This window comes from Rhinopithecus roxellana, chromosome 19, assembly GCF_007565055.1.
Source record: "Rhinopithecus roxellana isolate Shanxi Qingling chromosome 19, ASM756505v1, whole genome shotgun sequence".
NCBI classification, from domain to species: Eukaryota; Metazoa; Chordata; class Mammalia; order Primates; family Cercopithecidae; genus Rhinopithecus; species Rhinopithecus roxellana.
In genome coordinates this window covers 52,198,736-52,226,017 of record NC_044567.1, presented here as the reverse complement: position 1 = coordinate 52,226,017, position 27,282 = coordinate 52,198,736, and the positions used below count along the sequence as shown (strand labels likewise).

The 27,282-nt window shown below is 47.1% G+C and overlaps 1 protein-coding gene across 1 annotated transcript in view; it reads right to left on the bottom strand.

Annotated features, from left to right (window-relative positions):
- Positions 1–27,068, bottom strand: part of USP22 (ubiquitin specific peptidase 22) — a 43,042-nt gene extending 15,974 nt beyond the window's left edge. The window contains exons 1-5 of the mRNA XM_010382905.2: positions 26,674–27,068; positions 12,170–12,302; positions 5,116–5,229; positions 2,827–2,928; positions 1,450–1,619 (exon numbers count right to left, since the gene is read on the bottom strand). Coding sequence (XP_010381207.1) covers positions 1,450–1,619; positions 2,827–2,928; positions 5,116–5,229; positions 12,170–12,302; positions 26,674–26,844 — 690 coding nt within the window. The 5' untranslated portion in view covers positions 26,845–27,068. The remainder of the gene's footprint in view (positions 1–1,449; positions 1,620–2,826; positions 2,929–5,115; positions 5,230–12,169; positions 12,303–26,673) is intronic.
- Positions 27,069–27,282: the final 214 nt, after the last annotated feature.

Sequence of the window (27,282 nt, the reverse complement as noted above, 5' to 3'; positions counted from 1 at the left end):
GGGAGGTGACAGTTCTTCATCTTGAGTAGCAGCAGTTACAAAACTATGCATTCATCAAAACCCATCTATCTATACACTAAAAGGTGGATGTGACTGTAATTTACACCTTAACAAACCTGAGTCTAAAAACAATCTAACACAAGTGAGCTTATCACTAAAGTCAGTGACACAACCGCCCACCAACTTCCCAGCTGCACCCTCCTTTCTCCTATTTGGGCCGTGCCCCCAGCAGTTATGGCACATTGCAGGTACTTTGAGGAAATGGCTTAGGTGCGACCAGAGGCTGGCAATCTGTTTTTGAAAGGCCCAGGCAGTAAATAATTTCAGCTTTTCAGGTTGGATAGCCTCTGTCCAAACGCTCAACTCTGCAGCTGTTCCACAAAAGTGACCAATGACCAGACATACATGAGTGAGCCGGCGTGGCTGGGTCTCTCAGAGGTTACCAACAGAAACAGGCCAGGGCTATTGGCTGGCTGCTGTGCAAGGCACCTGAGGAACAGGCACCAGCCTGGTTATTAGTTGAGGTAACTGAGCTGCTTCAGCTCTAAGAGGCATGTCTGAGTCACGGAACTGGTGGCAGCTGAGGCAGCAGCCGTGATACGCCTTGCCCTGAGCACTGCCATCCTCTGACGCCAGGGACAGACATGGAAAGGAATGCTACACATGTAGCCCACAAGAACTGCCAACATGTAGCACGTAGCTCATGAGGACAGAGGCTCTGACTGGGCATGCTTAGAGAGGCCTGGCAGTGGAGGAGACCCACATACCAGGACGCAGGAGGGTGGCACATGCATGCCTTTCTGAGCCAGGAAGGTACACCATGGAGGAAGAGGAATGGGGAGAATCACCCGCCTTTAGAGACAAATGTCACCCGCCAGGGATCTCTCTGCCACACGCCTCTGAGAGAGCTCCTCCTTGTTCTGAGTCAGCAGTGCATCCCCCCAAATCATGCCAGGTCTTCCCTTTTTGGAAAACTGTGTTTTCCATAATAGACATGTATATTAAACAGTAACTTACTACAAAAGGTTCCAAATGTATCTTCCTTTATCGCGGTCCACCCTATTGAATTTTTTTTTTTTTTTTTTTTTTTTTGAGACGGAGTCTCACTCTGTCGCCCGGGCTGGAGTGCACTGGCCGGATCTCAGCTCACTGCAAGCTCCGCCTCCCGGGTTTACGCCATTCTCCTGCCTCAGCCTCCCGAGTAGCTGGGACTACAGGCGCCCGCCACCTCGCCCGGCTAGTTTTTTTTGTATTTTTTAGTAGAGATGGGGTTTCACAGTGTTAGCCAGGATGGTCTCCATCTCCTGACCTCATGATCCGCCCGTCTCGGCCTCCCAAAGTGCTGGGATTACAGGCTTGAGCCACTGCGCCCGGCCTTGAATTTTTTTTTTTTTTTAAGTGGAAACAAAGTAACAGAAATGCTCCCCTGCATTAGTCAATGGTGCTCACCTCCTGAAACAGTGAGGACATCTCACAGACCAGACAGGAACTGGGGCTCTGCATCTCACAGCGGTGCCTGTCAGACAGGAAGAAGTCCCGCAGAAGTGGCGTGTGGGTCAGCGCCTGCACGATGCAGTTCATGAAGCACGTGTTCCCAAGGTTGATGAGCCCGCGCAGACCTGGACACAAGTCGCCGGAGAGCCGGGGTTACCTGTGTGCTGAGCCACAGGTGCCGCTGGATCCCAGCAGCTTCCTCTACCTCTACGAGTATTTTCTTTTATTCATTCATTCAAGAAGCCGGAAAACGATGAGGTATCGCATTTTGCTAATTTTTACGCCACTTTTACATGAACGGTATTGAAGAATGTCCACCACCATCGCCCCCTCCCACTTCAGCCATTGTATGCTTTGACAGAATGACACAAATATAGTTTCTATGGCAACAGGCCAGGTCACAGTGGAGCCTAACAAACAAAACAGCTTTTTAAAAATGTTCTAGGACACTTGGACACAGGAAGGGGAACATCACACACCGGGGCCTGTCGTGGGGTGGGGGGAGGGATAGCATTAGGAGATATACCTAATGTAAATGACAAGTTAATGGGTGCAACACACCAACATGGCACACGTATACATATGGAACAAACCTGCACGTTGTGCACATGTACCCTAGAACTTAAAGTATAATAATAACTTTTTAAAAAAATGTTCTAGGGCCAGGTGCAGGGGCTCATACTTGTAATCCCAGCACTCTGGGAAGCCAAAGCATGAGGATCACTGGAGCCCAGGAGTTCAACACCAGTCTGGGAAACATGGTGAAACGTCTCTACGCAAAACACAAAAATTAACCAAGCATGGTGGTGTGCACCTGCAATCCCAGCTATTTAGGAGGCTGAGGTGGAAGGATCGCTTGGGCCCAGGATCACTGCTCGGAAGTTGCAGTGAACTGTGCTCCAGCCTGGGCGACAGAGCAAGACTCTGTCTCCAAAAAAAAAAAAAAAAAAAAAAAAAAAAAAAAAAAGTTCTAAAGGGTATTCCCTCAATTTGTAAAAAATTCAGCAAATACTTACACTCACACACATTTCTCTCCCTGAAGATTACTGTGCCCAGCCTCACCCTGGCCAGAATCAACTTGAGTCCCTTTACCCACACAGACACCGAAGGCTATGAGGGCAGGGCCATTGCCACACATCACTCTGTGCCCCAAGCCCACTGCAGGTCTCTGCAGAGAACAGGTGCTCAAGAGCTGGTCGCTGAGCACATCGATGACTGACAGTTATGCAGGGCTTCAACAGAATCATGTGGATTTACGAAACTCACAATTCTGTATTTACTTTTAAAGCCCGGAAAGAAATCTAGCTGAGAGTGACAATGCCCTCCACCCACCTATGGTGCAGTTCGAGGTGATCTTTCTCCTTTTTGGGTTGTGCTTCAGCAGTTCAAGCTCCCGTTTGGTTGGTTCCCAAGTTGAAAACTTCTCTCCAGCGCCTAAAGCAAGCAGATAAAGGACAGTTCCAAGTGCTATTAGCTACGTTTTCACATCAAGTGTGCTTACATATAAAAGCTGTGGCGCTGTGCTGTCTGTCAGGGTGCATTTCAGTGGGCGACATCCACAGCACCATGGCTTTCTCAAACTCCACTGTGCTGACAGGGGCTACACACAACACTTAAAGGAGCTTCTCACAGAGGGCATAAGCATGTGAGCTACGTTTCCTGCAAGAAGAAAAGCAGCACCTCCAGTCAAAACTACCCCAAAGCCAATGCCGAAACAGTTGTTTTTCAAATGTCTTCCATCCTTCAGCACACAGATGGCAGCATCAGCACCAACGGGAACTTACATGAAGGATTCTCCTGCAAACAAGTGAAATTGAAGGCGAGAGCATGCACTGTTCAGCAAACTGAAATAGCATAAACACAGCGTAGAGTTACCAAACTAAAATAGATGCAACAGTTAAAAATGTGTGCGCCACAAAATATTCAAAGAGAGTGGTGTAAATGCTAACTGGCATCGTATTCCATTCAACGCACACCCTATGCACTCAGAGGTACTTGTTCCATGCCAACCAACATTTATGAATACTTCAAAATACTTTAAAAGACACGTCATGTTGGATAGATGGAATTATAAAATGATTCTAGAAGAATTCCATTTTCTTTTTTTTTTTTTTTGAGGCGGAGTCTTGCTCTGTCGCCCGGACTGGAGTGCAGTGGCCAGATCTCAGCTCACTGCAAGCTCCGCCTCCCGGGTTTACGCCTTTCTCCTGCCTCAGCCTCCCGAGTAGCTGGGACTACAGGCGCCCGCCACCTCGCCCGGCTAGTTTTTGTATTTTTAGTAGAGACGGGGTTTCACCGTGTTAGCCAGGATGGTCTCCATCTCCTGACCTTGTGATTCGCCCGTCTCGGCCTCCCAAAGTGCTGGGATTACAGGCTTGAGCCACCGCGCCCGGCCGAAGAATTCCATTTTAATCCTGGACATACATTTCTTAGGCCTGTGCTTTAAATGCTCTGCACAAAACAATACACCCACACTTAGTCACAATGTTGTTAAATTTCTGAGAGTGTTCCCTGAGAAGAGGGAGCACAAGTCAAAGACTGCTCTCCAGAAAAGACTTGTTAAACACAAATAACTCTGCTCACTGAAAGAGCCCCTGCTGCTATTCTTCCCTTCTCAAAACACTGGGGTGTGTTCAATGGAGAGTAATCAAGGCAAGAATGTATAACAGGTGTCAGGTTCATATGTTTCCTTTGCCAACAGCGATGGCTTTGCTACCAGAGAGATCAGATGCTCACCTGTCAACTGGGGCAAACCACACCTGCCACTATGTCGCTATCACTGTCAACCACTATGAGCATCTGCCAGAATTAAAAACCAAAAAAACAAACAAACAAACTCAGGAAAGCCAAGACGAAATAAATGATAAAGCAAATGACTGCATGTTTGCACCTCTCCCTCTGTGCAGCCAATAACCAGAGCATGTGGCCACAGAGAGGCAACAGCACGTGCGAAACCCACACTGGTGCAAGAGCCACGAGGGCAGCTCACAGGATTGCAAGGATCTGACTGTGCAGTGGGGCTGCTGGGAGACTCTGTTTCCATCTGGTGGGTTTACGCTGTTAACATGGATTTAACATCACCCAAACAGTCCAGAATTTCAAACCAGATTCTACCGCAACTTGATCAGAAAATAGTCTGCTCTCCTGGAAGGAAGGAGGTATGTTTACACATAACATTACTGCAAAGAGATCGCTTGCTAGAATTCAACAGAGCTGAGGGCAAACCACTCAGGGACGTCCAGATATGGAGTCGCCTGTCCCCGAGAGGTGTGACCTCGCCACACTGGTTCAGCCCCACATCTGCAGGTGCGCCCTGGGAGAGCTTAAGTACTGCTGGGGTTGTCCCCCTGACGCAGCTGCAGGCCCTGGGGGACCTGCAAGGAAACACCTTGGAAGCGGTCCCAGGCAAACAGGCAGCTATGCATGCCTTGACGCTAGCCCCCTCCCCTGCCGTGCACAGCTTCAGCTGACTCCACTGTGGGCCTTAGGGGAAGGTGGGGGGCCTCGTCCCACCAGCCCACCACTTCCCACCTAGCTACTTCTCTTTCTCCTACTGGGTCTGCCCTTGATGGACATGAGGGAACTGCAGGATCAAGCAGGTAAATTGAGGTGGAACCAAACCTTGCATTTTCCAAGCCTTCCTCTGCTCCTCCTTGGCGATTATTTCCATGTCTTTGTCGTAGATGTAGTCCTGGCACAGAAAGCAGTAGATGCCTCCGTACATCAGATCAATGGCTGAGGAGAGAAAGGAGGGAGGAGAAACCGATTAAATTAAAAACCACAGGGTAAGGCTGCAAGGCAGAGTTAAACACAGTGAGGTACTGTAGACAATGACTGTTCATAGCACCTTCCTATGCACAAGTGGGGAAGCGAGTCCAGTGCGGTCTCCTATCCTGAGCAGGTGAGGGGCATGCACTGTGTTTGGCAGCTCACGCCCAGGGCTGAGGTGTCTAAAAAACAGAGGCGACCCACACATACTTTTCAAAGCAGCCAATACTCCAGGATCAGGACCTCTGCCACCTTCTCTGCGTGGTATTAAAACTGGTACAACTGCATTGGATATTTTCAGTCCTGGCCACCTGACACGGAGTGACTATGCTTCCCTCCATCTAGAATTCCTGACACCATCACCATAAAGAATGTGACAGCAACTTGCTGTGACTTTTGTGATTGGCGGCATTTGCTACTCTTACCTTAAGGACACGGGGGAAATAGTTTCTTATCAGATGACCTTCACTGACATCTTGACCCAGAGTTACCTGAAGGTGGGTCTTCCACCACAGCTTCTCAACTGCATCTTCTATAAAATGGGACTAATAGGCTGGGAGCTGTGGCTCATGCCTGTTATCCCAGCACTTTGGGAAGCCGATGGGGGCAGATCATTTGAGGCCAGGAGTTCAAGACCAGCCTGGTCAACACGGTGAAGCACAATCTCTACTAAAGTACAAAAATTAGCCAGGCATGGTGGCACACACCTGTAACCCCAGCTACTCGGGAGGCTGAGGCATGAGAATAGCTGAAAGCCAGAAAGGGGAGGTTGCATTGAGCCAAGATCTTGCCACTGCACTCCAGCCTGGGCAACAGAGTGAGACTCTGTCTCAAAAAATAAAAATAAAAAAATTATAGTAATACTAGTATATTCTTTTTACAAACAAGAAGAGATACAATATGTATGTATAAATTTCAATTTTCTAAAACACTCACAAGAAACTGTTCACAGTCGTTTCCTTCAAGAAGTATACCTTTTCGTGTCGTTTGAACTTTCTAATCGTGTGCATGTCCAGTTTTTAATTGTCAACATAAACCTTTATTTTATGGAAATATCCACTTTTGCTTTCTTTGTTAAAAGCAATAATTTGTAAAAAGTCAAAAAATAAAATAAAATAGGACTAATAGCTTGGGCTCTTAAATATTTTATTATAAAAGTAAGTAAGATAAAGTCCTCTGAGTGCCTGAAAAAAGGCACTCTCTCCATTTAACAATTTAAAAACAACCGGGGTTGGCCGGGTGCGGTGGCTCACGCCTGTAATTCCAGCACTTTGGGAGGCCAAGGCGGGTGGATCACGAGGTCAGGAGATGGAGACCATCCTGGCTAACACGGTGAAACCCTGTCTCTACTAAAAGTACAAAAAATTAGCCGGGCGTGGTGGCACGTGCCCGTACTCTCATCTACTCGGGAGGCTGAGAAGTTCTCCTTCTGGGAGAGAAACCTGGCGTGGTGGCTCACACCTGTAATCCCAGCGCTTTGGGAAGCTGAGGTGAGTGGATCACTTGAGCTCAGGAGTTCAAGACCAGACTAGGCAACATGGTGAACCCCCATCTCTACAAAAATTAGCCGGGTGTAGTGGTGCATGTCTATGGTCCCAGCTACTCAGGAGGCTTAGGTGGAAGTATGACTTGACCGAAGTGAGCCAAGATTGCACCACTGCACTCCAGCCTGGGCGAGAGTGGCAGACTCTATCTCCCCCCCCCAAAAAAAAGAGGGAAGAGTGGGACTTAAATCCACGCAATGTCAGACACCTGGGAGGCAGCAAAGCACAGAGGAAAGAGCATGGATTGAGAGTAACTGGCACCAACCAAACCCTCACTCTGCCACCTGCCAACTGTGTACCTTTCATCAATTACTCCATGCCTCTGAGCCTCAGCTTCCTCTGCGGTAAGATGCTGATAGCAACCGCACTAGTGCTTCCCAGGGCTGTGTGATGATTAGGTTAGTATATAATTTAAGTGTATCCCCAGATAAACATGGAAGTCTTGGAACATCACAGTTTTATTCTATTTCATGTCTTAAGCTACTATGACTTAGACTGTGGTAGCTCTTTGAAGTCTTCCAAAGCAGATCTGTTGAAACTCAAAATAGCAGTTTAAGATTCCCAAGGCTACCTTCTGCTCTACTCAAAAAATTCACAAAATGCCAACAACGATGTTAAAGTCCTGGTGGGAGCTGTCGCAGAGCTCGGCCATCAACCCTTTGCCACTTTCTGTTCATCAGAAGTACAGCCCCAGCACATGGACGTCACAGAGAAATCCTGACAGAGACAAGTTTACAATAAGGGTGATGAGAACTTACAGTAAGGCCGAGACATTCCGTGAAAAACAGCCCACACATATAGCTGACAACAAAAACTCTACCGTGGGAAGACAGATCACCATTCCAGTGCCTACTATGTAAATCCTTCTAGATTTAGGCCTTCTTTAAGGCCTTCACACTGCAACACTCCCACTGCCTAAAACCAACCGACATCCACAAGGCGTCAGGACCATTTGAGGGGAGAGGATATCTCTTTAACAAATGCTGCTGGGACAACTGTATATTCACATACAAATCCTTACCTCATACCGTATATAAAAATTAACTCGAATGGACCACAGACCTAAATAGGAGAACCAAAAGTATAAAACATAGGGGCAAGTCTTCACGACCTCGGATTTGGTGAGCGATTCTTAGATCTGACACCAAAACCACCAGCAACGAAAAAAATAAACTGGGCTGGGCGGCGGCAGCTCACACCTGGAATCCCAGCACTTTGGGAGGCGGAGGCGGGAGGATCACTTGAGCCCAGAGTTCAAGATCACCTTGGAAACACGGTGAGACCCCGTCTCTACACAAAATACAAAAAATTAGCCAGGCATGGTGGTGCATACCTGTGGTCCCAGCCACTCAGGAGGATGAGGTGGGAGGACAACTTCAGCTTGGGAGGTTGAGGCTGTAGTGAGCTGTGACTGTGCCACTACAGTCCAGCCTGGGTGACAGAGTGAGATACTGTCTCAAAAAAAGAAAGAAAAGAAAAAAGAAACTGGACTTCATCAGAATTAAAAATATCTGATCCTGTGCTTCAAAGGACACTATCAAGAAACTAAAAAGAACCTACAGAATAGGAGAAAACATTTGCAAATCATACATCTGTGCGGAGTCCACATCCAGAATATACCCACACACCGCAACACACGCATACACTGTATAATGTGCATGTGTACATATAAAGAACAACAACAACCAAACAATCCGATTAAAAAAAGGCAGTGGATGTGAACTGGTATTTCTCTAAACATACAAACGGCCCAAAAGGCACATAAAAAAATATTAAACATTATTGGTCATTAAGAAAATGAAAACCAAAGCCACAATGAGATACCATTTCACACTCACTATGATGGGTATTAAAAAATAAATGTTGGCAAGGATGTGAACAAACTGGAAAGCTTGTCCATCACTGGTGGGAATGAAAATGGTGCAGCCACAAAAAAAAGATGGTGTTTCACGTAAGTTAAGCAGAGAGATTTGATGACCCTGCCAGCTCACTTCTAGGTGTACATCCAAGAGAAATGAAAACATGTCCCCCTAGAATTACACACGCTATCCACAGTGGCACTATTCCTAAGGGCCAAGAAGGTGGGAACAACCCAAACGTCCATCAGCGGATGAACAGATGAAAAATGTGGTCTACCATACACAATGGAGCGTGACTGAGCCATAGGAAGGAATGAAATACTAATCCATAACGCAACTCAGATGAATCACAAATGCATGCTAGCAGAAAGAAGCCAGACACAAAGGGCCACATGTTATATGATTCCACACATATGAAATATCCAGGACAGGCAAATCCACAGAGACGGAAAGCAGTCGAGTCACCAAGGGACAGGAGAGAGCGACAGGCGGTGATCTGTTAATGGCGCAAAAAAGTTTTGAACTAGAGAAGTGGAGGACACACAACATTGTAGATGTGCTAAATGTCACCAAGTTGTAGACTTAAAAATGGTTAATTGGGCCAGGCGTGGTGGCTCAAGCCTGTAATCCCAGCACTTTGGGAGGCTGAGGCAGATGGATCACCTGAGGTCAGGAGTTCAAGACCAGCCTGGCCAACATGGTGAAACCCCATCTCTACAAAAATACAAAAATTAGCTGGGCATGTTGGTGTGCATCTGTAATCCCAGCTACTTGGGTGGCTGAGGCAGGGGAACTGTCTGAACCTGGGAGGCAGAGATTGTAGTGAGCTGAGACCACGCCATTGCACAGTGTGATACTGAGGTGACAGCTTCCAGATGTCCCTAAGAAAACAACTGGATCATAAACACATCACAGAAGACAGAGGTATGTATATTTTGCCTTAAAATCATCTCACTTCTTTTTTATTTTTTTTGAGTCTTGCTCTCTCATCCAGGTTCGAGTGCAGTGGCTTGATCACAGCTCACCACAGCCTTGACCTCCTAGGCTCAAGTGATCCTCCCACCTCAGCCTCCTGAGTGAGTAGCTGGGACCACAGGCACATACCACCATGCCATGCTAATTTTTAAATTTTTTTGTACAGACAGCATTTTACCATGTTGCTCAGACTAGTCTTGAGCTCCTGAGTTCAGGTAATTTGCCCACCTCAGCCTCCCAAAGTGCTGGGATTACAGGTGCAAGCCACACCGCTCCTCCCTCGTTTCACTTCTTTAAAACACAATAGAAAAAAAATTACTAGGAACAAAATCAGACACACTGTGGCCAGGCATGGTGGCTCAGCCCTGTAATCCCAGCACTTTGGGAGGCTACAGCCAAAGGATTGCTTGGGCCCAGGAGTTCAAGACTAGCCTAGGCAACACAGTGAGACCCTGCCTCTACAATTTTTTTTTTTGAGACACATTCTTGCTCTGTCGCCCAGGATGGAGTACAATGGTGCGATCTCAGCTCACTGCAACCTCCGCCTCCTGGGTTCAAGCAAGTCTCCTGCCTCAGCCTCCCAAGTAGCTGGCACTATACGCACGTGCCACTGCACCCACCTAATTTTTTTTTGTTATTTTTAGTAGAGACGGGGTTTCACCATGTTGGCTGGGATGGTCTCAATCTCCTGACCTCATAATCTGCCTGCCTTGGCCTCCCAAAGTGCTGGGATTACAGGCGTGAGCCACTGCACCCAACCAACAAAAAATTTTTACACACAGGAATTCACTCGGCCTCCCAAAGTGCTGGGATTCCAGGTGTGGCGGTGTGTGCCTGTGGTCCCAATGAGAGGCTGAGGTAGAAGGATCTCTTGAGCCCAGGAGGTCAAGGCTGCAGGGAGCCAGGACTGCACCACTGCACTCCAGCCTGGACTCCAAAGCGAGACTCTGTCTTCAAAAACGAAAAAGAGGCCGGGCGCGGTGGCTCAAGCCTGTAATCCCAGCACTTTGGGAGGCCGAGACGGGCGGATCACAAGGTCAGGAGATCGAGACCATCCTGGCTAACATGGTGAAACCCCCGTCTCTACTAAAAAATACAAAAAATTAGCTGGGCGAGGTGGTGGGCGCCTATAGTCCCAGCTACTCGGGAGGCTGAGGCAAGAGAATGGCGTGAACCTGGGAGGCGGAGCTTGCAGTGAGCTGAGATCCGGCCACTGCACTCCAGCCTGGGCGACAGAGCGAGACTCCGTCTCAAAAAAAAGAAAAAGAAAAAGAAAAAAAGAAATCAGACACACTTTCCGTGTCAGCCTCAGTTAAATCCATGGGTCTTATCCTTTACTATAAGTACTCCTTGTAGAGAGCTGTACAGGACGTGGGTGCAGTAACTTTATGGACTCCCACGTTGTTTCCAATAGGTCTTTCTAGGCTAACGCTTTTAAGAGAGCATCAAATTACAGAATTTCGGGGTGGAAAGGCCTAAAAACATCTTTACCTGGAATTGCTAAGCTCACATGAAGTATTAGCTAAAACAGGTCTCTGGCTTGGACCCCTTGAAAATGCTATGCTGAAGGATATCCTGGCAACTCCATCAGCACTCCAAGGAAAACACTACTGTGTAGAAGAAAAAGCATTTAATGCACAAAGTCAGAAAAAAAAGCCAGCCAGGTACAGTGACTCATTCCTGTAATCCTTGCACTTTGGGAGACCGAGGCAGGAGGATCATGTGAGGTCAGGAGTTTTGAGACCAACCTGGCCAACATAGTGAAACCCCGTCTCTACTAAAATTACAAAAATTAGCCAGGCGTGGTAGCAGGCACCTGTAATCCATTACTTGGGAGGCTGAGGCAGGAGAACTGCTTGAGCCCAGGAGGCAGAAGCTGCAGTGAGCCAAGATCACACCACTGCACTCCACCCTGGGTGACAGAGCAAGACTCCATCTCAAAAAAAAAAAAAGGAAGAAAAAATCAAGAGCAAAACCGAGTTTATGCAACTTCTAGAATGTAGAATGAGTTTGATTTTGTAAGGCTGTGAAAGGTAAATTAATCTTGAGGCCACACACAGTGCTAAGGGAGCCTTTTCAAGAACTGTGTAACTGGAAACAATGAAACCCATTGCTGAAGGCCATAAAATCACCTATGCACATCCAATCCCTCGCTGACCTCAGTGACCTCACACTGCATGGAGCTCTTTCTTTATAAATGTTTGCCTAAGGTGATTCCTAACTATGTGTTTCAAAGGGTCTGATGTTTCATTGGCAGGGGCAGTGTAACTTTTCACAGGAAGTCAGCTGGACACAGACAGCAGGCCATTCACTCAGAACCCTCTGATGCTAAGGCAAACTGGGGGCGCAATTCAGCTGAGCTGGGCTTGTCCCTTTCACTTCTCTTGCCAAGTGTCACCAGTGAGGGGCACGCGTTATTTGAGATAAATGACAAAGTGGACTTTTGGAAGAGTGGAACTGCAAATTAAAAATCGAACAGTAGCAATTTAGGGGCCACAACTATCTCCCCATCCCAGAAGCTCGCCTCACCCAGGTTGTGCCGCTTTGACTTCGCATGCTCGTGAATATGCTTCTTTGTGAAACAGCCGAAGAAGACGCAGTAGAGGCAGGAATGCAGCCTGTTGAGGTGGACGCCACAGACATGGCAGATGCAGGACTTGGCCTGAAATTCAGAGAAGAGGAAGGGTGAGCACTGTGTGATAGGACGGGGTGCTCTGAGGAAACAGTCAAGCAAAGCACTCCCCCAAGACAGCTACTGGAGGAAAGGACAGGGAATTCCATCTCCAAGGCTTATCACTCTAGAGGATCAGTTTAATCCTTTCAATTCTCCAAAACAGGGAGTTGAAAACTAGCTCCCCATAAGGAAAGTCAGCCCACAACCACAACTGCCAAAACCCTGTAAGCTACAGGGATGTTCACACACCTCCTCCTCCTGATCCTGACGGGCTCCTCAAGCCCAGCTCCCATCCCCACTGCAGGCCAGCAACTCACACCTAGTCACCCTTAACCCAGGCGGCATTTCAGGTTTGCGAATCCAGGTTCCAGGACCACAGCAAATTTAGAAGCAGTAAGAAAAAGGGAGGGAGACATGAATCAAAGCAAAGTACAGAAGAAAGAAAAAGGAACAGGGCACTACCAAGAAACAGACCTCAGAAACCTGAAATGTTAATCACGGCAATGATGAGCACAGTGAACCCTTACACCCCCAACCACCCAGGAGCGCCACTGACTCACAATACTAACGGGATGTGTGAACGGGGACAGCCACCACTGGCAATACTTGCATGATTCGAGCACAGAAATGAGTAAGGACTTATTTATACTGAGTTTTAAAAGAATCCCTAAGTCCAGATTGATAAAACATATACACCTACTACGTACCCCTCAGATTTTTTAAAAAAGAAATTAATACTATACAAACACAAAGTCTTCTTCACAGAATTCCACCTAATAAATATCGTAGAAAGACAAAAATACAAGATCTTCATTTTATATTTATCATAGTAATAACTGATTCAGGCAAGAATCATCAGTGGATGCTAGAACCATTGGGTAAAAAACATTGTGTCAGCCGGGCGCGGTGGCTCAAGCCTGTAATCCCAGTACTTTGCGGGGCCAAGACGGGCAGATCACGAGGTCAGATCAAGACCATCCTGGCTAACACGGTGAAATCCCGTCTCTACCAAAAAAAAAAAAAAAAAAAAAAAAAAACTAGCCAGGCATGGTGGCGGGCGCCTGTAGTCCCAGCTACTCGGGAGGCTGAGGCAGGAGAATGGCGTAAACCTGGGAGGCAGAGCTTGCAGTGAGCTGAGATCTGGCCACTGCACTCCAGCCTGGGCGACAGAGCGAGACTCCATCTCAAAAAAACAAACAAACAAACAAAAAATTGTGTCATTCACACTGTCAAAATAGTAGAAATGGCCCATATATTCATCAACAGATGAGTGGATGAACAAACTGTAGCATATATACAATGGAATATTAATTACTCCATCACAGAAAGGAGTAAAGTACTGACACACACTACAGTGCAGACTAGCCTTGAAAACATCATGCTAAGTGAAGGAAGCCAGAAACAAAGGATCACATATCCTATGAGTCTGTTTATATGAAATACTCAGGATAGGTAAATCCACCAATACAACTCAGATGGGACGTTGCCAGGGGCTGGGGACAGGTAGAACAAGGAACAAATTAAAACGTTTTCAATTTTGATAAGAGGTAGGGCAGTGACTGCACAGTAGTGTGCACCACAAAATGTTGCTGAACAATTCCTTTAAAATGGTTAATTGTATTATGTGACTGTCACCTGGATAAAAAAATACATTAAGGTACATATACAACTGTCCCTCAGTATCTAGGAACTCATTCCAGGATCCCCTCAGGTACCAAAATCCATGGATACTCAAGTCCCTGATATAAAATGTACTTGCAAATAACCTATGCACATCCTCCCATAAACTTTCAATCATCTCTAGATTACTTATAATACCTAATACAAAGTAGGTGCTATGCTAGCAGTGGTTACAGTGTATTGTTTCAGGAATAATGAGATGAGAAAAAGTCTGTACATGTTCATTACTGATGCACCTATCCCTTTCTTCCCCCAAATATCTTTGATTTGTGGTTGAACCCACAGAGATGGAACTCAGGCCGCTTGTGTATGTATGTATGTATGTATGTATGCATGCATGCATGTACACATGTGTACTTGTGTATTGAGGCAATAGATACCTACAGTTTCAGAGTATCACTCCAGAGACTACTTCAGTCAATTAAACAGGAAAAGATTACCTCTACAACAGAGAACTCTGGCCAACGCCACCCTAACCAAACTTATCCCTGCCGCAGAGCAGGCAGGTGCAGAGGACAACGTGGCAGCGCCTGTGGGGTGCTCAGACCAACATCACCCATCTGGAATCTGCTCCTGAGAAGTAGGGAGGTGTTTCCAAATTGAAAGACTTCTGCAAAATGACTGACCTGAGCTCTTCAAAAATATTCATGTAATGAAAGAAAAATAGGCTAGGAATTTCTAGATGACCCAAATCTAAAGACACATGAAAACAAATGCAATCCATGATCCTGGATTGAATCCGATATGCAAACTTTTAAAGGCATAAAGGATACTGGAACAATTCAGGGATTTAAAGTTGGACAATATATGTTAGATAACACTATTTGAAAAGTTAAACTCTGAGTGTGATAACTGTATTGTGCTTATGTAGGAGACTATCCCAATTCTTAGGAGGTAAACTATCATGATGTCTACAATCAGCCCTGAGGTGATTCAGAAAAAGATACAGAAATAAAACCAGTTAGCAAGAAGCTAACAACGAATCCATATAAATGTATACAATATTCATTTTAGCATTCTTGCTATTGGTTGTAGCTTTCTTATTTTCAAAATAAATGGACAGAAGACAACTATTTAACTGAACATATGTACCCTACAGACTAACCATTCAACTCATGGGTTTACATACAACCAAAGACACGTACAAGGACTTCTGTAGCATTATTACTTGCAACACCCCAATACTGAAAATAAACAAAAATGTTCATTACTAGTAAAAAGAATAAATTACAGTACAGTTAATTCAGTAGACAGCAATGAAAAGGAACCTATGATATACTCAACAGCGTGGATGAATCTCAGAAATATAACACTCAACAAAACAGCTAAATACAATAAGCCCCTGCTGTGCTACACACTTCATTATATTCTATCTCTACTACACAACCTAGGATGCTCTTCTGCACGGGTTTACCAATAACCAGGGAAGACACAGTTTACAGGCCTTATGGAGCCAACACAGCTAAGAGACAGCTTCTCTAACATTATTCAAGCAGCCAACCAACAAGACAATTGGTGCTAAATACAATAAACAGCTGTCTCTGACATACTGATAAAACCTTAATGTCTGGTATAGTCATGCACCACATAGCAATGTTTCAGTGAATGACCGGTTGCATGTACAGTTGTGGTCCCGGAAGATTATAGTATCATATTTTTACTGTAACCTTATCTATGTTTAGCTATAGATACACAAATGCTTACAATTGTGTTTCAATTGCCTACAATATTCAGTACAGTACATGCTGTACAGGTTTGCAGCCTAGGAGCAACAGGCTCCATCACACAGCCTGGGTGTGCAGCAGGCTGTACCATCTAGCTTTGTGTTAAGTCACTCTATGACGTTCATACAAAGACAAAATTGCCTAACAATGCGTTTCTCAGAATGTATTTAAACAATGCCAAAACTGTATTATTATTTTTCCCCAATCTACACTGTGGAACAGCACTTCCATTGATAATACTGTATCAGATTTAAATGTAACAGAGGCAGACGCATGAGTGAGGTAGCACACGTCTTCCAGTGTCTGGAGGAGGCCAGGAATAGCCTCTGGAGCGGCTACCCTGCAAACACTTTATTTTGGACTTCCAGTCTCAGAATTTGAGATGAAATTTCTGTGGTTCTTAGTTACTTGGTTTGTGGTGGTTTGTTACAGCAGGCCCGGGTCACTCACATGGGATTCACATTCATTTTTATTCTACCTCCCTTCACAGCACGGTAAACTATAAAACACAGTCAGGCGCGTTGGCTCATGCCAGGAATACAGCATTTTGGGAGGCTGAGGTGGATGGACAGCTTGAGGCCAGGAGTTCAAAACCAGCCTGGGCCAAATGGTGAAACCTCATCTCTACAAAAAATGCAAAAATTAGCTGGGCGTGGTGGCGCATACCTGTAGTCCCACCTACTCAGAATGCTTTGAGCCCGGGAGGTCAAGGCTGCAGCAAGCTAAGAGCACACCACTGCCCTTTAGCCTGAGCAACAGAACCAGATCCTGTCTCAAAAAAAAAAAAAAAACAAAAAAAAAAAAACGTTGAAAATGCATTCCCCAGCCAGGCATGGTGGTTCATGCCTGTAATCCCAGCACTTTGGGAGGCCAAGGCAGGCGGATCACCAGGTCAGGAGATCGAGACCATCCTGGCTAACACGGTGAAACCCTGTAATCTACTAAAAATATACAAAAAAATTAGCCGGGCATGGTAGCAGGTGCCTGTGGTCCCAGCTACTCGGGAGGCTGAGGCAGGAGAATGGCATGAACCAGTGAGGTGGAGCTTGCTGTGAGCCTAGATCGCGCCACTGCACTCCAGCCTGGGTGACTGACCCAGACTCCATCTCAAAAAAAAAAAAAAAAATTCATTCCCCAGGCAACCTTGCGGCTCATGTTCCAAACATATCTTGGGACACATTTGCAGATGGTGGGGCTGGTGAGTAAGCCAAGGAGAGAGGCCCAGTGGGGGCATCCACATGCTAAAATGGACCCTGGAGGGTGGCACTGTTTAAGCAGCCCAGCACACCACTTCCTGGTGTGGTGGCTCCTGCAGAGGCAGGATTCCCCAGGCTGGCGGGTTCTCCCAGAAACTCAACCTAGAATCTGCTACTCCCATAGCCCTTGCAATGATTTCTGAATTAAATCCCTTTCTCCTATAAATTAATTCAACTAGATTCAGTAGACTGTAAGTAAATCCCGAAACATCACTAGGATTTGTATATGACAGGAATTAGGAGAGGAATCAGCAATTTAATTGTTGCTCATCTTACGCAGTGCAGAAACACCCTGCCAAATTCATTAATTTGGTCCCAATATTAAGAATATTCCTCTGAATATCCTATTCTCTTATCTCCTACTCACACTACCTCCCACCCCGACCAAGAAGGATGGGGAGGAGCAAGAGGGGTCAGAGCCCTTGTAGTTAACCAGATGTGGGCTTACCCTATGGGATGACTCAACAGTACATTGAATTTTGAGTCCAGTTTTCAGAAGTGTGCAAACATGACACACCACCTTAAGAAGTAGTACACTTTTCATACATTACCCATGACTTCCTACTGGTCTAAAACCTGAGCATCTTGGGAAGGTAAGTTTATTCTTGTGCTTTCTCTTCAGCGACTTTTTCAAGGACTCAAACACTGACATAAGTGAAGGAACAGGTATAAAAAAAAAAATTTTTTTTTTTTTGAGACGGGGTCTTGCTCTGTTACCAGGCTGGAGTGCAGTGGCGCAATCTCGGCTCACTGCAAGCTCCACCTCCTGGGTTCAAGTGATTTCCCTGTCCTCAGCCTCCCGAGTATCTGGGACTACAGGCGTGTGCCACCATACCCGGCTAATTTTGTTGTATTTTAGTAGAGACAGGGTTTCACCATGTTGGCCAGGATGATCTTGAACTACTGACCTCAGGTGATCTGCCCGCCTCGGCCTCCCAAAGTGTTGGGATTACAGGTGTGAGCCACCACGCCTGGCCTAAATATTCTATCCTTTATATGAAAAAAATATGGCACTAAAAAGCTAAAGACTTCACCAAAATTAGATAATCTTCTCAAATTAAGTTCCCCAACCTCAGAAACCTCAGCATACAGACTCAGGCCCCTCAATCTCAGAGCCAAAATCAATCTAAGGGTACAGTGACTACAGACCTTTCAATCTATAAAAGGGGTAATTTCATTCAGCAAGGGCAAGACCTCTGACTGACCTCATTTCAAGGCTGGGACCCAGCAGTTACTGGTGATGTCCTTGGACAGGTCAGGAGACTTACTTGCCAGGCCTACCTAAAAAGTGTATCCCAAGTACCAAAACCAGAATGAAATTATGTATGAAATATAAAATATTGCAGCAGTCCTCCCTTACCTACAGTTTCACTTGCTGTGGTTTCAGTTACCCACAGTCAACCTCAGTCTGAAAATAGTAACATGGAAATGCCAGAAATAAACAATTCAGAAGCTTTAAACAACCCGCCGTTCTGAGAAGCAGGATGAAACTGAGTGACATCTCGCTCTCTCCCATGACCATCCCTTTGTCCAGCTTCTCTATGCCATCTAAGCCACCTGCCCGTTAGTCACTTGGTAGCTGTCTTGCTGATCACATCAACTGTTGCAGTCGTTTGCGTTCAAGCCACTTTTACTTAGCTTAATATGGCCCCAAAGCTCAAGAGTACTGATGCTGCAATTTGGATATGCCAAGAAAAGTCATAAAGGGCTTCTTTTACGTGAAAAGGTGAAAATTCTTAATAAGGAAAGAAAACAATATTAAAGGATGAGTTTGCCAAGATCTACAGTAAGAACAAATCTATCCATGAAATTATGAAGCAAAAAAGTTTGCACATAATACATAAGGGGTTCAGCATTATCTGTGGTTTCAGGCATCTATCGGGGGTCTTGGAATGTATCCCTCAAGGATGGGGGTGAGTACTCGATTGTCATAAATGGGAAATGAGGAAGCCCAAGAGATGCTGGAAGCTGCCTAGGGGCACACATGGGCAGAAGTAAGCCAGGGCAAAATCCTCCTGGTACTGACCAGCTTAGGCTAGCCTTCCTTTAAATTGAGATCACCTCAGCCGGGGCGCAGTGGCTCACGCCTGTAATCCCAGCACTTTGGGAGGCCGAGATGGGTGGATCATGAGGTCAGGAGATTGAGACCATCCTGGTTAACACAGTGAAACCCTGTCTCTACTAGGCAGGAGAATGGCGTGAACCCAGGAGGCGGAACTTGCAGTGAGCCAAGATCACGCCACTGCACCCCAGTCTGGGTGACAGAGCAAGACTCCATCTCAAAAAAAAAAAAAAAGGAATGAACTTTCAGCCACTCAATGGATACTGCTAGACAAAAGATGCCAGTATGAAAAGGTTGCAGACTGTACGAACCCAATGATATAACATTCTGGAAAGGAAAACACCTCTGAGACGGAGAAGAGATCAGTGGTTGTGGAGAGTTAGTAAGTGAAGCACAGGGATTTCTTGGGGTAGTGCAACTATTCTGTACAGTACTGTAGTTGTGGATGCCTCTGTCAAAATCCACTGAGCTTTAAAGCACAAATAGCAAATCTTAATGTAAATGATTTTTAAAATCATTGATGAGGCCCTACAGAATGCAGGCTGAGGCAGAAGAAACAGATTATATTACACACATAGAACACAACTCCGCCAAGAGGGGTGGGGAGGGAAGCACCTACATAACGTGGAGATGAGGTGAGAGTGTACAACTAAAAGCAAAAGGAACTGTAACTGAGCACAGTACTCCAAGGGGTCGTATCCCAAGGGAGTACAGGACAACAATTCTGAAACCTCTGTTCATGTATACCAAAGCAGAAGAGGTAAGTAAACAGATTGTGGACAGTGGGAGCCAGGATTTTCTCTGTTGGACAGAAAAGTTACAGATAAGCTGGAGGGGAAGGCTAGAATAATCCCTATAGATAATGGATTAGAGCTGGAGATACCAACATGAACTCATGTAGAGCCTCATGTGGATGCTGATGGATATATATCAAAATAATTACAGACCTGTACATACACACATTTGTATATACACACCTGTTTCCCAGCTCTGTCCCTTGAGGGGACCAAGAAGCCAGGATATCCCAGTAATAATGAGCACACCAGTGCTCAGATCTTGGTTTCTAATTCCATTCTCCCAAAAAAGGAACTAGGGATCCTTGGAAAATGCTAGAGTCTAAGGCTGGGGCAGAAAACACGTAAGATGATCCCAGAACATGGTGTCCTTCCAGAAAGTAAAGAAGTGCTCAAAAACAACAAACAAAAAATAATGTGGCTACGTGAAAGGGACACCAGAGCCAGCTGAAAGAGCTCTCAGTGGATACAGCCAGATGATGGGAGCAACAAAACAAACCACACAGCACTGGATGATAACCCAAAGCATACATTCAATATCCACAAGTCCATGTTGATATACACAAGTGAGTAAACACACGAGTGAGGATGAGCAAATCTTCCATACAGAAATGTTACAAATAATTTAAATAGCTACTCCACCCTCAAGGAGGAGGAACAGAACTCCCCATCCCAGTAGAGTACCTATGCAGAGTTAACTCCCTTCCAAAGTAAACAGTACATAGAGAAGGGAAAGAGTCACTCCGCAGTGGAGAAACCTGGCACCTGGCAAACATGACCTCGGACATTCAGTCAAGCCCAGCAACCCAACACATCTTGACAGCATCATCCTTAATGTACAGGAATGAGAAGAGCACTTCACCTCCGTGGTCTTCCTTCCCAAAACCCATAACCACAGCTGAATCTTGAGAAAAACATCAGAAAACCAAAACTGAGGGACATTCTACAAACTACATGACCAGGACTCCTCAAAACTCTCAAGGTCACCAAAAAGGACAGCCTGAGAAACTGTCACTGCCTAAAAGAGCCCAAGGGGACATTAAGACTCAAAGTAATGTGCGATTCTGAGACAGAATAAGGCCATCAAATAAAAACCAATGAGTTCCGAATAAAGTACGCAGTGTAGTGAATGAACTAAATACACAAACACAAATGAGTAGAAGTAAAAGCGGGGAAATCTGAACAAGACAGTGGATTTTATCAAAGACAGACTGTACCAATGTCAATATCCTGGTGGTAATTGTACTCCATTTCTGCAAGAAGTCACCCTTAGGAGAATGGGGAAAGATACACACGATTACTCTATTTTCTTACACCAGTATGTCAATCTATAATGACCTCAAAATTAAAACCTTAAACAGAAAAATGTTGACATTTTAGATCTTTTACTTAGACCCCACTTAGTATGAACGGTGTAATGCTTTGTTGTGATGATTTGAAAGAGCCAGTTCACTATAAAGTAAAAAGTACACACCTCAAATAAACGAAGTTTAAAAGTCTACTTTTAAAATAGCACATATCATCCCAGCACTGTGGAAGGCCAAGGTGAACCTCCTAAGACCAGGAGTTCAAGACCAGCCTGGGCAACATAGGGAGACCCAGTCTTTATTTTTTTTAATAAATAAATAATAAAATACAATAGCACATATCAGGAAAATGAGCTAAACTATTAAAAAGAAGTAATGAGAGCTGTCTACAATGTGCTCACCACCATCCCAGCACCTGGCTGAGCCAGTAAAGACTAACTGAGGCATTGTTGGATGGCTGGGAGGGATGGCTCATGCCTGTAATCCCAGCACTTTGGGAGGCCAAAGCGAGAGGATCGCTTAGCTCAAGACCAGCCTGGGCAACATGGCAAAACTCATTGCTACCAAAAATACAAAAATTAGCTAGGTGCGGTGGTGCATGCCTGTAGTCCCAGCTACTTGGGAGGCTGAGGCAGGAGGATCACTGGAGCCCAGGAAGTCGAGGCTGCATTGAGCCATGATCATACCACTGCACTCTAGCCTGAAAGACAGACCATATCTCAAAAAAAAATAAATACATAAAAAATAAAAAAATGTGTTTTGAGAACAGTGCTATAAAATTTTAGATTCAAAGAGAGAAATGATTTCAAATACATTACCTGTTCTCTCGCCAGGCATGGTGGCTCATGCCTGTAATCCCAGCACTTTGGGAGGCCGAGACAGGCGGATCACGAGGTCAGGAGATAGAGATCATCCTGGCTAACACGTTGAAACCCCGTCTCTATTAAAAATACAAAAAATTAGCCAGGCGTATTGGCGGGTGCCTGTAGTCCCAGCTATTCAGGAGGCTGAGGCAGGAGAATTGCGTGAACCCAGGAGGCGGAGCTTGCAGTGAGCCGAGATAACGCCACTGCACTCCAGCCTGGGCGACAGAGCGAGACACCGTCTCAAACAACAACAACAACAACAACAACAAACTTACCTGTTCTCCAAAGTGTCTACATTCAAAATATAATGTAGAATGTTAAATCACAATCACTTCCTGCCAGTTCCTATCTTTACAGACAAACCCTGAAATGGTAAGAATTTTGTTATATTTAACACACACCAAAAACACAAAGGAGAGGCCACTGTGGTTGTGCCAGTCCTAAATCATGGAAATATATATATATCTTCTTTTTTTTTGGAGACAGAGTCTTGCTCTGTCACCCAGGTTGGAGTGTAGTGGCATGATATCAGCTCACTGCAACCTCTGCCTCCTGGGTTCAAGCGATTCTCCTGCCTCAGCCTCGCGAGTAGCTAAGATTACAGGCACGTGCCACCACGCCCAGCTAATTTTTTGTATTTTTAGTAGAAACAGGCTTTCACCTTGTTAGCCAGGATGGTCTCGATCTCCTGACCTCATGATCCGCCTGCCTCGGCCTCCCAAAGTGCTGGGATTACAGGCATGAGCCACCACGCCCAGCAGAAATATTTTTATAGTCATCAATACAAGAGTTTTACTGCAATTCTGGCCAGGCACAGTGGCTCATGCCTGTAATCCCAGCACTTTGGGAGGCCAAGATGGACAGATCACCTGAGGTCGGGAGTTTAAGACCAGCCTGACCAACATGGAGAAACCCCATCTCTACTAAAAATACAAAATTAGCTCGGCGTGGTGGCGTATGCCTGTAATCCCAGCTACTTGGGAGGCTGAGGCAGGAGAATCACTTGAACCCAGGAGGCAGAGGCTGCGGGGAGCCAAGATCGCACCATTGCACTACAGCCTGGGAAAAAACAGCAAAATTCCGTCTCAAAAAAAAAGAGTTTTACTCCAATTCAAGCTTCTTTTGGACAGAAACTTATCAAGCCTGGTCATGTGTTTGTCATGTTCTGCCTATTAAAAGAAAAATCAAAGTTTGGGTACAAAATCCATAACCCACCTGTCCTTAGATAACAAAACTCGTAATTCCTATTCATTCAGGGATTCATTCCTGTAGTTAAACTGCACCTAAGATGTGAATCTCAAAAAGTACCTTTGTTTGTTTACAAAGATTTTAATTCAAGTTGAAGTTTGTTTTTTTTTTTTTTTTTGAGGCGGAGTCTCGCTCTGTCGCCTGGACTGGAGTGCAGTGGCCAGATCTCAGCTCACTGCAAGCTCCGCCTCCCGGATTTACGCCATTCTCCTGCCTCAGCCTCCCGAGTAGCTGGGACTACAGGCGCCCGCCACCTCGCCCAGCTAGTTTTTGTATTTTTAGTAGAGACGGGGTTTCACCGTGTTAGCCAGGATGGTCTCCATCTCCTGACCTCGTGATCCGCCCGTCTCGGCCTCCCAAAGTGCTGGGATTACAGGCTTGAGCCACCGCGCCCGGCCCTGAAGTTTGTTTTGAGATAGGTTTTGTTGCCTAGGCTGGAGTACAGTGGCACAATCATCAGCTTAAAGTACTTTTACAGTCAAATTCACATCATTAAAACCAAAAATATGGCTGGGTTTAGTGGCTCTGGCCTGTAATCCCAACACTTTGGGAGACAGGAGGATGGCTTGAGTCCAGGAGTTCAAGACCAGCCTGTGCAATATAGTGAGACACTGTCTCTACAAAAAGTAAAAAAACATTAGCCGGGCATGGTGACACACGCCTGTAGTCCCAGCTACTCAGGAGAGGCTGGAGTCCAGGAGCCTGAGGCTGCAGTGATCACTGATCAGACCATTGCACTCCAGCCTGGGTCACAGAACAAGGCTCTGCCTCTACAAAAAAATAATTTTTAATAAAATAAAATTTAAAAAACAAAAATGTCCTAAGCTTACAGATCTGATGGGAATCCTATGCAGGTTGTCCAACTGTTATCCACCAGGTTTGTTAAACTATTTCTCAAATTGTTAAACTATTTCTCAAACCAATTCTTGCTTAACTGGGCCACTAGAAAGTGCTAGAAATGCAGTACACCGCACATGAAGTGATACAGGTAAGTCAGAGGTAAAAGCATGGAGGACTTAACGGCTCCTTGCGGGCACACTGCCAATTGGCACTGCAGCAGCCCCCACCAGAATTTTGAAAACTTTTTTCACTATCCATCTACAGCTCAACTTCTAACTGGTAAATAACATACATGTGGCTCAACAGTTTTGAAACTAAGCAACTGACATCTGAAATTAAAAAATTAATCAGAACCGTAAGTAAAAATTAATCAGAGCCGTAACGCAAAAAAAAAAAAAATAATAATTCTTTCCTTTAGGAAATTAGGCAAAGTTAGTTAATGATGGTTTAAACTTGACTCCTTCAACTTTGTTAAAAAAATACCAAAGAGGGGAAGAAAGGGAGAGGGAGGGATGGAAGGGAAAAAGAAAAGGAGGAGGGAGACGAAGAATGGGGCATTCCCCACTTCATCCAAAGTACAAACGAATCCTGGGCGCGTCACGTCCCAATCCAGACACTACCGACCCCAGAGTGGCAACAGGACATGCACCTGTAGAAGGCTGGCTTCAACCAGGCCATCTTTCTTTTTTTTTTCCAGACGGGGTCTTGCTCTGTCACCCAAGCTGGAGTGCAGCGGCCGGATCACCACTCACTCTAACCTCCCCCTCCCGTGTTCAAGTGATTCTCCTGCCTCAGCCTCTCGAGTAGCTGGGATTACAGGCGCCCGCCACCACACCCGGCTAATTTTTGTATTTCTAGTAGAGACAAGGTTTCACCATGTTGGCCATGCTGGTTTCGAACTCCTGACCTCATGATCTGCCTGCCTCAGCCTCCCCAAGTGCTGGGATTACAGGTGTGAGCCACCGCGCCACGTCAGGCCATCTTTTCTTCAAGACACACAATTCTACTAGGAAGACTCTAACTCCGATCCTAACAGAAACGTTTTATGTCTGATTTTAGTTCATCTAAACAGAGTGCTTCCCGATATCATTACAGATAAAAAAAATTTTGAGGCCGGGCGCGGTGGCTCACGCCTGTTATCCCAACACTTTGGGAGGCTGAGGCGGGTGGATCACCTGAGGTCAGGAGTTCGAGACCAGCCCGGCCAACATGGTGAAACTCCGTCTCTACTAAAAATACAAAAATTAGCCGGGCGTGGTGGCAAGCAGCCTGTAATCCCAGCTACTCTGGAGGCTGAGGCAGGAGAATCGCTTCAACCCCGGAGGCGGAGGTTGCAGTGAGCCGAGATTGCACCACTGCACTCCAGTCTGGGGGACAAGCGCGAGACTTCGTCTCAAATAAAAAAAAAACATTTTTTTTGAGTTGCTGCTTAACATACCCTACAATCTCAGCAGGCCTGTTGGTATTCCCCCCCAAAAAAAATGCCACTCAAGATAGAAACTGCCCTCACAACTCCCAATCTCGGACTGTAATCTACAAAAGCGCGTCAAACTGTAAAAATAAAGTTTATTCACATAGAATAATCATGTTACGTTCTGATTTCCAAATCCTTAGCAGGCCTAACCGCTGGACGCCAAGACCGTGCTCCCGAAGGGGACTCGTTCCTGGCTAAGGCTTCCCACAACACACGGCGCGCTTCCAAGTCCACGCCTCGGCCGCAACGCAAACCCGGGCAGCGGCTCCGAACCCACAGGCTCGCTCCAGCCCCAGCACCTGCCGCCCTCCACCTCCAGTTCCCCGCGGGCCCCAATGTAGCCGCGAAGCTGCCGTCCCGCGTCCCCCAACCCGCCCCCTGCCCCAGCTCCCGTCCAAGGTCGCTCCCGGCGGCGGGTGATCGCTGCAGACCAACGCCCAGACCCCGACGGCACCCCCCACCCTTTACTCATTTTTTTGAAATATTTCTTTCTCTGCACCCCCATCCAGCCCCGAACCCTCCGGAACCAGGAGAGTTCCTCGCAGGGACCTCTCGGAAGAACGACCGGGGCCGCCCACTGATGTCCCAGGCTCCCCAGGCAGCCGGGCCGGAGAACACCGCCCCCCGCCCGGAAGCACTCGCCCCTCCCGGGCCAAGAAGGATAAGGGAGGGGGAGGGCGGAGGTGGGGAGAGGAGAGAGGGGGGGAGGGGAGAGAGAGGGGGGAGGGGAGGGGAGAGGGGGGAGGGGAGAGAGAGGGGGGGGGGAGGGGAGGGGGGGGGGAGGGGAGGGGGGAGGGGAGGGGGAGGGGAGGGGGAGGGGAGGGGGAGGAGGGGTAGGGTAAGGAAGGACGGAGGAAGGGGAGAGAGGCGAAGGATGGGAGGAAGATGAAGTGGGGGAAGGGAGGGAGTTGAAAGAGGGAAGAAGGTGGGGACGGAAAGAGGGGGAAGGGGTAAAGAGAAGAGAGAGCAGAAAGAGAGGGGAAGAGGAGGAAGGACAGGGAAAGGCAAGGGGGAAAGGGAAGGGGGAAGGAAAAGGGTCCCTCCCCCGGCCGGCCTCAGGAGAGGCAGGAGGCCGCGAGCCCGCCCCGGGGTGGGCTGCCGGGCGCACCTTGCGCTTGCGGGCCTCAGCCGTGCCGCTCCACACGAAGCACTGGTAGATGGCCCGCAGGTTCTGCTTCCAGTTGTCCACCTTGAAGCTGCCCAGGTGCGAGCAGCCCGGCGGCGCTATCGCCAGCTCTGCATCCATGGCCTCGCCCTCGGGCTCTGGCCGGGACACCATGGAGGGCAAAGCCCGGCCGCGCGCGGGGGGCGGCGGCGAGGGGGGCGAGGACGACGCCAGCGCGGCGTGGGGGCTGGTCGGCGGCGGGCTTGGCCGGCCAAGGCACGGGCGCCGAGAACAAAGCGCTGAGGCCAGACAAAGATGGGGCTGCGCGATCGCCGAGGGGAGGCTGCGGGGCAGGCACCGCCCCCGAGCTGCGGCTGCTGCCGGCCGCCCGCGCTGCGCTCTCCCCGTTGGTGGAGGGCGTCGCGGGGCGGGGCGCCGCGGCCGCGGACGGAGATTACGTCACCCCCCCTCCCTCCCCCGCCGGCACCGCACTGCGCAGTCTCCGGCCCGCGCCAGGCCCTTCCCCCCTCTCGGGCGCCCGTAGGCTCTGGGTAGACCGGAGCCCAAGGAAGCCTGGTGGGGCGAGGGGAAGCCAACGAGGGCCCGCCTCTT